General features: G+C 32.3%; 1 protein-coding gene across 1 annotated transcript; it reads left to right on the top strand.

Annotated features, from left to right (window-relative positions):
* The first annotated feature begins 388 nt into the window (after positions 1–388).
* Positions 389–13,135, top strand: LOC140675626 (intraflagellar transport protein 140 homolog). Its single transcript, XM_072910215.1, has 12 exons — positions 389–1,253; positions 1,397–1,644; positions 2,335–2,653; positions 3,164–3,383; positions 3,577–4,158; positions 6,126–6,414; positions 9,804–9,933; positions 10,178–10,669; positions 10,746–11,032; positions 11,108–11,384; positions 11,453–12,357; positions 12,572–13,135. The coding sequence occupies exons 1-12, from the start codon at positions 990–992 to the stop codon at positions 12,882–12,884; spliced, it is 4,326 nt and encodes a 1,441-aa protein (XP_072766316.1). The 5' UTR covers positions 389–989; the 3' UTR covers positions 12,885–13,135.
* The last annotated feature ends 317 nt before the right edge of the window (positions 13,136–13,452 follow it).

Below are 13,452 nucleotides of genomic sequence, written 5' to 3'. Positions count from 1 at the left end.
AGTTTTGTACATACTTTTCGGTGTTATGTATTTTGCCGGAGTTAGCAGTCTAGTTATATATAGAAGTCTATGGACGTAGTTACTAAATATCTAGTGACTTTATTATGACGTATCAATGGCTGCATTCAGCAGAGAAAACAAATCCACAGACTTCTATATATAACTAGACTGCTAACTCCGGCAAAATACATAACACCGAAAAGTATGTACAAAACTTATGCGCATGCGTCATCATTAGTAGGATGACAGTCACGCTGATTGGTTGAATTTAAAGCAATGTCACTCACACACGAGTTTTCTATAATAGCCATATTATATATCTATCCCCTCCTTTTCTCTATCCTACTAATGTTGTACATATTTTTCAGGGTCACTTTTTAGGTCTAATATATAAGGAAGTTAGCGGTCTAGTTATAGTATAGAAGTCTGTGGATGACAGTCACGCTGATTGGTTGAATTTAAAGCAATGTCACAAACGAGTTTTCTATAGCAGCCATATTACATATCTATCCCCTCCTTTTCTCTATCCTACTAATGTTGTACATATTTTTCAGGGTCACTTTTTAGGTCTAATATATAAGGAAGTTAGCGGTCTAGTTATAGTATAGAAGCTGTGAGCAAATCAGTGAGCGCTTAGTGATTCTTTATTGTGATTGGTTCTTGCATTTAGATCTTCATTGGATCTAAGTGCAGAAACCAATTACAATAAAGAATCACTAAGCGCGCATTAATTTGCTTTCTCTGCTAAACGCAGCCAATGATGCCGTCTGTAGTTCAATGCGTATCCATGGCAATATATCAACATATATATGTATATACGTGTAAAAATTACACTGTCAAGAGAGAATTTATTTATTAAAATATTAATGACAGTTCGAAAGCAATGTAGTAATAAATTGTCTGATTTTATTTATATCCAGTTATGGGGATATTGAAAAATTATAATTTTTAATCTAATATATAGATATAATTTAATATTATAAAAAACAATGACCTTATATTTTGATATACGAGTGCAAAATCCTGAAACTGCTTCAATAAATACATTTGCAACTTGGCACAATAACTATCCTTTGTTAGCTGTTTCTGCATATTCTCAAGACAAGGGTGGCTTTGTAACTATTTACGATGATCAAGGTGAACCTGTGCAGGACATTGAGTCACCAGGACATATTGTAGCGCAAGTTTCTGCACTCGGATGGCATCCTGAAAGGACATGGTTGGCAGCAGGATGGGAGAGTGGAGAGTTACGAGTTAGTATTACAAGTAGTATAAACTATAGAAAGCAAAGATTTTTTTTTTCTTTTTTTTATCTAGTCCAAGATTATTATTTCAATGAATTGTTTTTTTGACTTATTATAAAATAAGGAAGAATGTTAAATCATAGTTGTTATAGGTATGGCCAGGAGATACTGGAACTCAAGAATTTAGTGTAATAGTAACTCCTCATCGAGAGTCTATCACCATTCTTCAATGGAGTCAGTATGGTGGCCGCTTAGTGTCCGCAGATGCTGGTGGATCTATAGTTGGCTGGAAAATAGATTCCAGAGGACAACTTTTCATGACTTTCCACCACGAACTAAAAGAGTCTTTTACACAAATTGCATTTAGAACTAATCCTCCAAAACCATCTATTGATATTAGGTATAATACACACATTATTAACATATATTTTTAAATAAGGCAAATTAAAAAACAGTTGAGTGTATATATATATATATATATATATATATATATATATAGTGTGAGGATAAAGTATGGAAACCCTGAAAAATCTCGAAAAATATAAGTTTTACAGAGTCTAAGGCATGATCGAGGAAGGATCTAGCCAACTAAAACAAGATCTATTCATTTTTTTCATTTATTAAAGACGTTTTATTACAGTGTTTTGGAAAGCTCTTGAGGTAAGTTACAAGAATATGCAATTAAAAATAGGGTGTTCCATTTAAGAAATTGAAAGTGACCTTCAAGCGACTATTCAAGGTTAAATAAATAAAACTATTTTATGTCCCTCTTGAAACCATACAACTTCTGTCTGAAACATTTTTCTATAAAACTTATATTTTTTGAGATATTTTTCAGGGTCTCCATACTTTTTCCTTACACTATATATGTATATATACATATACATATAGTATAAATTATATTTTTCTAATGTAAAAATTATTTTATTATAAATATTATTCAAAATTAATATTCTTGATAAAAGTATTGAGCTTAAAAAAAAGTTTTTAAATAAAAACATCATATAGTTTATAAATAAATTAATCCTCATTTATTAATTTAATTTTTTTTAGATTATATTTTTTTATTTAGAACAATTTATGTTTGTAGTGGTTTAGCCAAGGCAGCAGTGGCTGGTGATGAAAGAGCCTTAGATTTATTCAGTTCGTGGCGTCCAAGAACTGCTGCACCAACAGTGGTTTCAACTCAACGGGACAATCATGCATTCTATATTGGTACTGCAAATGGTATCATATATTTTGTTGATTCTCAGGGACAATGTAAAGAAGTTCTCAGTACTGACGGTGCAGCATTATACTGTTTATTATATCATCAAACCAGGGACTCTATTATCATCATGACAGAGGGACTAAATATTGGGCACTTTCAATCAGGTTCAATCAGCGGAGAGCTCACTGAGTTGACAAAGGTACTGATTTACACTATTAAATTTTATCAAAAATATAAATTTTTTATTTAGTAATCGTTTGACATCTATTAGAAAAATGTAAAATATATACATTTAATTTTTGGCCATCATACTCGTAATTATTAATATACATATTTAATTTTTCGCCATCATATTCATGATTATAATTTTTTACATTATGTATATATATATATATAATGTAAAAAATTATAATCATGAATATGATGGCGAAAAATTAAATATATATATATATATATATATATATATATATACATATATATGTATAAAAATTCTTTACAATATTCTACGTAAAAAGTTATAATCATGATGGAGAAAAATTGAATATGTATATTTTTCTAATATATATAACATATAATCTAATAAGGTATTTTACTGGTCGATTTATGTATGATCTGCTATTGCTATGTATGACTTATTGTACATTAGTGCAAGATTATCATGTCTTTCTTGAGACTATATACATCAATGTTATGCTGTATATTATTCTAGGTAAAATTAAATGCCAGAAATGATATATCACGTACTACTAGTACCACTCTATGTTGGATTAGTGGGAACACCTTGGCTGTGCTCACAGGAGAACTCGCTATACGATGTTGGGATCTTCATACAGGTGACACATACGTTCTGTCGCCTCCAGATTCATCTAACGGAAACATTGCCACTCCTCAGGAAATGTGTACCAGTTTAGCATTTTGCAAAAACAATGGTAAAGTTAAACAACGTGTGTTTTCGAAATTTTTTTATCAGATCTATTCGAATCGATTGTTTTATATAAGAATGCTTAGCAACACTCATAACCAGTTATATACTGTTGCACAATTACTATCGCTTCGTATTATTATTATTTTATTAAAGCGAATTTAAAAACAATTAGCTGAATTATATCTCACATTTCTCAGATACTTTGGCTGCTGGTACCAATCTGGGAACAATCTATTTGTGGAAGCGGAAATCCTCCCCCGAGAATGATGAAAACGCTTGGCCGAGCGTGCCAGAGTCTTGTTCGATTCATGGAACAGTGAAACAATTGACGTGGGGCATCAGTTTATCACGGAATTCCCTTCTGGCCGTTAACTGCATCACTAATGTGTTTATCTTGCGTCAACAGCCGATGTGTGCTGTATACAATAATGGCATTTGTACGAGTCAGCTCACACCTACACAGATCCTGCTCGAGATGGACGAGCAGAATTATACGCTAAAAACCGAGATCCAAGTGCAGGCGATTGCCGTCACAAGAGAGTACGTCGCTGTTTCTTCCGGGCGACAAATTATTGTCAGTCGCATTAACAAAAGCCCTAATTTCAACACTACTGTATTGGCGACCTTTAGTTGTGATACCGAAAAGATGCTCATCTATGAGCATACATTGATTGTGTTGACGCCAATAATCATTCAACTGCGATCTGTAGAAGGTTCTGTCATTCAGACACTTCCCACTTTACCAGAAGAGGGTGAACCAATCACGATGGAGTTAACAGGTAAAAATTTTTAGAACAATATATAATTTTTTTTAACAACTAAAACTTTGTATACGTATACAGGAAGTCCCATTTTAATCTATCATTTCTTTTATCTTTTAAGATAAAATCGAGTCAAAAATATGTTCGAATAAAAATTTGATTTGAAAAGGAAGAAAGATAAGGATATTAAGTTTGACTTTGGGTATAGGCTCTAAGATCATGTACAGATCAATCGAATTTTTTAAGTAGAACCACTTTAATTATAAAATATTCATTTTTTATTTTACAGTTTATGTAAAATATTATGTCAAAGTATAAAAAAATAATAACTTAGTAATGTAGGCGTGAACGAGCCGAATATAACAATGAAATCTTAAAAACGGCATAAATACACACTTTATTTTTACATCAATAAGCAAAATATAAAATCAGTAAAATGATACAATAAGCGAGCGCAACAGAAATCTTTAAACAATAGTAATAAGTAAAAATGAGTACGCAAACGTTTCGGCTTGATTTTTCAGGCCCTCTTCAGCGCAAAGTATACGTGGACAAAAGACGCAATAATAATCAAAGTACATAGTTAAATTTTTTTAATAACGCAAGTTAGTCAAAGATATAAAAAAAAGTTTTTTGTATAAAGGTAAAAACGTGTGTCAAGATTATTTGTCTTATTCCGACGGTACGTGCCGTGTACAATAGTTTGACTATGAGTAGTCAGCATCTTGTACTTATTGGTAAAGGAATAGACGCACTACATTAATTAATAGATGTACAAGTCTGAAAAGATTTGTATTCCGTGAGAATAAACGCACATTTATATATGTAATGTAAAAATATGTTAGGTAGGACCGCAACTGTTGTTTACAGGTTAAAAGTCGGAATTCATAAATATTATTAATATTAAAATTGAATAAATAAAAATAGAGTATAATAAATTTGGAGCCTTAGAATATGGTTATGTAATAAAATGAACTTGATTGCTAATTTAAAAGTAAATTAAACTTACATACTGAATGCCTTATATAAGGAATGGGTGATAGTTTTCTCGATAGTACAACAAAGTTAAGAAACGGCAAACGAATGTCGTTGTTTAACTGTACACACAATATTTATACCTATTAGTAGCGGTGTGGCGGGGCAGAGAGTTTCTTCAAAATGGTATTATATATATATGTCGGTAAGTATTGTGTATCTGTCTGCAAATTGAGGCTGTTGTTTTTTAATGTGCAGCATCTCAGAAACCAGTCGTTTGTTGTAATGGGGCTCTATGTCTAAAATTTCGGTCTCGTTCCATTTAAAGTCATGATTTAAATTAATCTTATGGTCAGTTACACGGATTTAGTATTCGTATTTCTATTGATGTGTTGTCTGTGTTGTTTAATTCTAGTATTAAGTTTCCTACAGGTCTGTCCCACATACGATGCGTTACAGTCATTGTATTTAATCTTATACACCACGTGGGTATTAGAAAACTTCGGTATCTTGTCTTAAAGTATAAAATATTCAATTTTTGGCCATCTTATCTTTATAACTTTATATGTCGAATATTACAAGGAATCGATTTATATAAAACAATTAAAGTAGTTCTACTTAAAAAATTAGATTGATTTTATTATCTTACTTCAATTTTTATGCACAAAATAATATATTAATTCGTGTCAAAAAACACTTATTGTTAGTTGTTTTCAAAAAATGTATAAATTTGCAACTAGCAGCATAGATTAAAGTGGGACACCTTATATTATACACACGCACACACACACACACACACACACACACACACACACACACACACACACACACACACACACACACACACACACACACACACACACACACACACACACACACACACACACACACACACACACACACACACACACACACACACACACACACACACACACACACACACACACACACACAAGTATTTGTGTATATTTTAATTATATTATAAATGTTATTTTTATAATTATTTATAGGACAATATTTAACCGTTGCGTCATTGAATGGCATCCTGAAGATCTGGGACCTAGGTAAGCATGAGGCTAAACTTCATACTCGAGCTATGGCAACATATGAGGCGATCAGTGACTTTGCCGAAATCATTGAGGCCAGATGTAATTCGGATTGCCGTTGTGTGTCGATCACCGTCGCAATGGCAAATCTTATGCCTAGTTCGATTTTATATGTTTGGGACATTGAAAGTGATCAGGTTCACGAGTTCGATTTCGGAGAATCAAACGACATTATTGATGACGATTCCACATTGTGAGTAAAAAAAACAGGAAACTGTATGATAAGTATATACAAAATTTATTACAAATATTTTCAATATAAAAAATATTGTATTTATATATATATACACACACATATATATATACAGGGTGTCCGGTAATAACCGCCTCACCGCTCATATACAGGTAGAGCAGGTCAAACTGAGTAGAAAAGTCCTCTATCATTTTTCGATTTTCGAAATAATTATCGAAAAATTAATTAAAAAAGATCGGCAAATCCACGCGAGTAAAGCGCGCGCGGCGAGAAGGCCGTTCCACCACTATGCGGTTACTAGGCGCGCTACTCATACGCATCCATTTCCAGCCGTAGACCGCTCCTCCTATCATTCAATGAGCGCCTAGTAACCGCGTAGCAGTAGGATGGGCCTTCTCGCCGCGCGCTTGTACTCACCCAGATTTGTCAATCTTTGTTAATTAATTTCTCGATAATTATTTCGAAAATCGAAAAATGGTAGAGGACTTTTCTACTCAGTTTGACCTGCTCTACCTGTATATGAGAGGTGAGGCGGTTATTACCTGACACCCCGTATATACAGGGTTGGGAAGTTAATTTTTTTTTTAACTAAGTTAAGTTAAAAGTTAATTGGTAATAAATTAAATAAGTTAACATTTAAAGTTAGAAACAAAAACTAACTTAGTTAAAAGTTAAGTTAAAAAGTTAAAAATTAAAGTTAAAAGTTAACGTTAATTATATAAAACTACATTTTTTGTATAATTATTCTTTTAATTGATATTTTAATTTAGGCTACAATAAAAAGATATATAAAAAAGTAGAAAATATATTTTTCTTTCTTATAAATTATAAAAGACTATCTTTTTATTATTTTTTATTTTTCTTTATATATTATTAATTGGTAAATTACATTATTAATTAACATTATTAAAATATGTATAAAATACAAAAAAAAAGATATAAAATACAAGAAAAAGGCAGAATATTTTTATTAAATAAATATTTTCATTAAAATTTAATATTAATTATAAATATTTATAAATTATTGGTTAATTTTAAATAGAGTTCTTCTAAAGTCCCTAATTTATTTCTTTCCCAAGCACTCTAATAATTCTTTATTTAATAACAAATCGACATATAAACAAATAAAATATTAAATATATATATATATATATATATATATATATAGGGTGTCCAATAGTTCACGCAACACCCTTTAAGGGAAGGTAGAGAGTGTTATTCTGAACAGAAAAGTCCTGTATCATTTTGCGATTTGCGCAATAATTATTAAACTATTAATTAAAAACGCTCAGCGAATGATATTATATATACTTACAAAGTGTCCGGTAATAATCGCCCCATCTCTCTAAGATTAATAGAGCAGGTCAAACTGAACATAAAAGTCCTCTATCATTTTGCGATTTACGCAATAATTATTAAAATATTAATTAAAAACGCTCAGCATATGCTGAGTGCTATATACAGCGCGCACTCATATGCTGAGCGTTTTTAATTAATATTATAATAATTATTGCGCAAATCGCAAAATGGTAGAGGACTTTTATGTTCAGTTTGACCTGCTCTATTAGTCCTAGAGGTGGGGCGATTATTACCGGACACTTTGTATATATATATATATATATATATATATATATATATATATGTATAATATCGTTCGCTGAGCGTTTTTAATTAATAGATTAATAATTATTGCGGAAATCGCAAAATGATACAGGACTTTTCTGTTCAGAATAACACTCTCTATTTTCCCTTAAAGGGTGTTGCGCGAGCTATCGAACACCCTATATATATTTTATACATTACGATCATCAATTTTCATATGACTTTGATATTAATAAATTATTTATTAACTGATATAAAAAAAGTTAATAAGTTAAGTTAAAATTAACTAGTGTAAAGTTTAAAGTTTATGGCATTTAAAATTAACTAAGTTAAGTTAAAAGTTATTAACTTTTTAACTTAACTTTTAACTATTTAACTAGTTACTACCCAACCCTGTATATATACAGTCGGACCTCTTATCCTACGACATTTTCGGTCCGGAATCTTCCCCTTAAACCTCTGATCCTACGACAAAAATTGAGAGTGGAGGTATAATTCCCCTTTCGCGGTCGTAGCATGAGAGGATTTTTTTGTCGTAGGATAAGAGGTTTCGTAGCATAAGAGGGTCGTAGGATAAGAGGTTCGACTGTATATATATATATATACATATACAGGGTGTCCCCGAATTGGCGGATCAACTCTCGTGGGTAGATAGAGCGTGTTGAACTGAAGAGAAAAATCTTATATCATTTTGCTAAATTCGCAATAATTAATGAGATATAAATTAATAAAGATCGGCCAATATGTGTTAGGATAAGCGCGCGGCGTGAAGAAGCCTCCTACTTGTTACTTGATACTAGGCGTGCGATGAGACAGTAGACGGAGCGCTCTACAAAGGGCGTACTGAAAGAGACACGTACAGTGCTCTCTGCGTTTATGTCTTGCCGCGTGCCTAGTATCAAGTAACAACTGGGAGGTTTCTTCGCGCCGCGCGCTTATATTGGCACGGATTGGCCGATCTTTATTAATTTATATCTCATTAATTATTGCGAATTTAGCAAAATGATATAAGATTTTTTTTTCAGTTTAACACGCTCTATCTACCCACGAGAGTTGATCCGCCAATTCGGGGACACCCTGTATATAATGTGAGGAAAAAGTATGGAAACTCTGAAAAATCTCGAAAAATATCAGTTTTACAGAGACTAAAGCATGATCGAGGAAGGATCCAACCAACTAAAACAAGATCTATTTATTTTTCTCATTTATTTCATATTTTATATTAAAAAGTGTCATGACAAACTTTAAAATATCTCAGAAAATTCTTAACCAAAATAAGTTTTATTATAGTGTTTTGGAAAGCTCTTGAGGTAAACGGTAAACTATAAGAATATGCAATTAAAAATAGGGTGTTCCATTTAGGAAATTAAGTGATCTTAACGTGACCTTCAAGCGACTATTCAAGGTGAAATCAATGACACCATCTTATGTCTCTCTTGAAACTATATAATTTTTGTCTGAAACATTTTTCTATAAAACTTATATTTTTCAAGATTTTTTAGGGTTTCTATACTTTTTCCTCACCCTGTATATATTTTGCTTATCATTTTACATACTTTCAAAACTATTCAATTTTTGTTTGAATAATTTTTTTATAAGATTTATTTTTTGGAGTTATCTAGATATAACTTTTAAAATTAAACATATATGTTATTTACAATGTGTAACATAGATGCAATTATTTATGTAGAATTAATTGTATATTTCAGTAATACAATATTATACACACATGTTAATATATAAAGACACAAAAATTTAGCGTGAAAAAATTTATCTTCTTTTTTTAGAGTTGCACAATGCAGAGGGAGATTGGTTACAGCACATTGCTGGGATATGGAAGATCCCAGATTATTGGTATGTCGAGCTCAAAGATTGGAAAGCCGTGATTCTAAGAGCTTTTATAAGGGTGATGATAAGGTAATATTCATTTAAAAGGAAAAGTACATAAAAAGGGCCTTAAAAATATTCTTTTCAACTGAAATTTTTAGTAAAAATACTTGGAATATTATTGAATTTTTAGAGAACGTTTTTACAAAGATTTGAGTAGACACCCTGAATAACTTATAAATTCATAAAGCTAAAAAGAAGATTAGTATATAAGTAATTATAATCTTTAATTTACAATGATTACTGTTATTAGTTCATAATTCTTTTTATTTAGATTACACAAGCTCCCGTAGTGTTGGTATCGTTATTCGCGACATCAGATCATGGTATTGTCGTGCAAGACGTAAAACCGATAGCTGACGAGAACTGCCGATTGTTAGGTGTGCATTCGCCATATATCGTTATCCTAAACTCTGAAAAGAGCTTGGATAGAAACAGTAAGATTGTGCAATTATTAATGAGAGACTTCGAAGAATTGGGAGATTGCGATTCTGCCACGAGGAAGGCAGTGATGGACTTTAGTTATCACATTAGCGTGGCAAATATGGAGGAGGCTTTTAAAGCCATTAAATCCATAAGAAACGAAGCTGTTTGGAAGAGCTTAGCCAAAATGTGTGTGAAAACAAAACAATTGAACATGGCTCTTCTGTGTTTGGGTCACATGAAGCAAGCGAATGCCGCACGGGCTTTACGTGAAGCGATGCAAAATGATACTCTGAATTTAGAAGCGCAAGTAGGAATACTGGCTGTTGAACTTGGTCTTTATGTAAGGCCTTTAAATGTACATTTAAATATGTTTTTAATTAATATTTGCAAATACTTATGATCTCTCCAAATCGCAGACTGATGCCGAACATCTGTTTCGAGAAGCAAAACGCCTGGATCTGCTGGGACAACTGTTCGAAGCACGGAACAAGTTCAAAGAAGCAATTGAATTAGCCAGCAATGAGAATAAGATTCGCGAAAAGACAAGCTACTATAATTACGCTCGTACACTGGAGCAGCAAAATAAAGTGGCAGAAGCTATCGATATGTACACGAAAGCCGATTGCCATCGATTCGAAGTGCCTAGGATGCTTTTAATGAGACCTCGGGAGCTGCTCGCATATCTCAATAATTCCGAAGAATTGTAAGTGATGTGATTGACATTAATTAGAAAAAAATTATCCATAATTGAGTTATACTTTAATACTGTCATGTTTAGGGACATTAAAAATTGGTATGCCCAATACATCGAGTCAACTGGCGATATGGAGACCGCTTTATATCTTTACGAGCAGGCAAAGGATACTTTATCAATGACAAGACTGCTTTGTTACTTCAAAAGAGAGGACGAGGCATGCGAACTAGTAACTAAAACAGGTCATGCCGCATCGGCATATCATCTTGCTGCGCATTACGAATCGAAAAATAACGTGACACAAGCGGTCCACTTTTATACAGTCGCTAAAGCTTACACCAATGCGATCCGGCTGTGCAAGGTGAAATGTTTAATACTACTAGAATTTATTTTACTGGAATTTATTTTGATTTTTATCTTATCTTACAGGAACATGATATGCTGGAAGAACTTTGGCCACTCGCTATATTAGCGCCACGGCATTCACAGATAGACGTTGCCAAGTTCTACGAAGATAACGATCAATCAGATCGTGCAGTGCTGCTGTACCATAAGGCTAATCTCTTGCACAAAGCTTTGGATGTTGCGTTTAAGACGCGACAATATAGCGCGCTACAGCTAATTATTATGGATGTAAATGCAGATTCTGATCCAGCGTTGATTCGCAAGTGCGCCGATTATTTCATGCAAAACGATCAGATCGACAAAGCGGTAGACCTGCTTGCAATTGGTAAAGACTACATAGCAGCTTTAGAGCTGATCCAGCAACATAACATCGTGTTGAGCGAAGAACTCGCGGAAAAGTTGACAGTTGAAAAGAAGAGCGACGACGATGTGGAGCATGAACGTTTGAGAATTTCTACGCTTGAGAAAATTGCAGAGATCAGTTTCGACCAAGGAAACTATCATCTCGCGACCAAGAAATTCACACAAGCTGGGAACAAGCTGCGCGCTATGAAGGCATTGCTCAAGTCAGGCGATACCGAAAAGATCTGTTTCTTCGCGCAAGTCTCGAGAAATAGCGAGATCTACATTATGGCAGGCAATTATCTGCAATCCTTAGACTGGCAGAATCAACCGGAGATTCTGAAAAACATTATCAGTTTCTATTCTAAGGGGAAAGCGATGGATTTGTTAGCAAATTTTTATGTGGCATGTGCACAGGTGGAAATAGATGAATTTCAGAATTATGAGAAAGCGCTGGACGCATTGAATCAAGCTAGCAGATGTTTAATTAAAGTAGTAACACCGCGTGATCCGGATGTTCACAAACGAGCGGTGGAATTAGTCAACAATAGAATATCAACGATTAAACGCTATTTGGATATTAAAAGGTAAAATCTGCGTAAATTCATTTAAATATGATGTTAAAGTTTATGAGAAATTAAATAATAAAAAAATATAATGAAAATATAAAATAAAAAGTGGAATTATTTTTTAAATAATGAAAGTTTTTCTCAAATTATTTCTGTAAATGGCGTTTTAATTATAAGATATAAAAGTATTTTTTGTACACATTCGGATATCTCTTTATTTCTTGTTATGCAGATTATTCGAAAGAGGCGAGACAGAGACGGCAATGCAACAGGTCCGATATTTACTGGATTCCCAGGGGTCCAATCTGGAACAATCGGTGCGTCGCGGTGATTTATTCGCGACAATTACACAGCATTATGCTAATATAGGAGACACCGAGAAAGCTTGGGTTACCATCGAAGAATTGAAACGCTTGGTACCAGGAATTAATTTGAGTTATTATTTTAACGTAAATCTTCTTGAGCTATTGGGATATAAAATGACAGTGGAACGGCAGGATAGTTCTGATAAGGATGATGGAATTGAAGAGCTCCTGGGAGAATAAAAACTCATTAAACTTCATTAAAAGAAATTAACTTTAAAATTAAAAAATAGATCAATTATAACAAGAAATCATAAAATTCAGATTTTTTGTAGAGAGCAATTTCCACTGTAAATACTTTAATCATATGGGAGTTAAAAAAATAGCTGTTTTGATGTATAGTTACTTTATTTATTTTGAATAAATCGTTATTCGTAACTGATCTTTGTTTTCGGATTTACCTTCGTAATATTGTTTTGATTTTCAGTGTTCAACTTCGAATTAATTAATGCGTAATAGAAATTTGTAACAATAGAAAATTTGGTATGTAATAATTTTTTTTGTAATTTTGGGATTTAAATTAAAAATTAAGTATAATATACAGTATGATATTACAATATATTTTCTAATCTTACAATTAGGAAAATATTTGTCATTTATTTTTATTAATATTATAACTATACATATATATTTACATATGTATACACACGATAATGCGACAAAAAATTTCACTTTCAACTATTTTTTATTTTTATAAAAGTGCTGTATATATAATATATAATATATATATATATATATATATATATATATA

Source organism: Anoplolepis gracilipes, unplaced genomic scaffold, assembly GCF_047496725.1.
Source record: "Anoplolepis gracilipes unplaced genomic scaffold, ASM4749672v1 Contig20, whole genome shotgun sequence".
NCBI classification, from domain to species: domain Eukaryota; kingdom Metazoa; phylum Arthropoda; class Insecta; order Hymenoptera; family Formicidae; genus Anoplolepis; species Anoplolepis gracilipes.
This window is presented reverse-complemented; position numbering and strand designations above follow the sequence as displayed.

Excerpts from the sequence above, each read along its gene's own strand:
- LOC140675626 (XM_072910215.1), top strand. The coding sequence starts at position 990 with ATGACCTTATATTTTGATATACGAGTGCAAAATCCTGAAACTGCTTCA. Across the intron at positions 6,415-9,803 it reads ATTGATGACGATTCCACATT|AGTTGCACAATGCAGAGGGA; the intron begins GTGAGTAAAAAA and ends TTCTTTTTTTAG. Across the intron at positions 10,670-10,745 it reads CTGTTGAACTTGGTCTTTAT|ACTGATGCCGAACATCTGTT; the intron begins GTAAGGCCTTTA and ends TCCAAATCGCAG.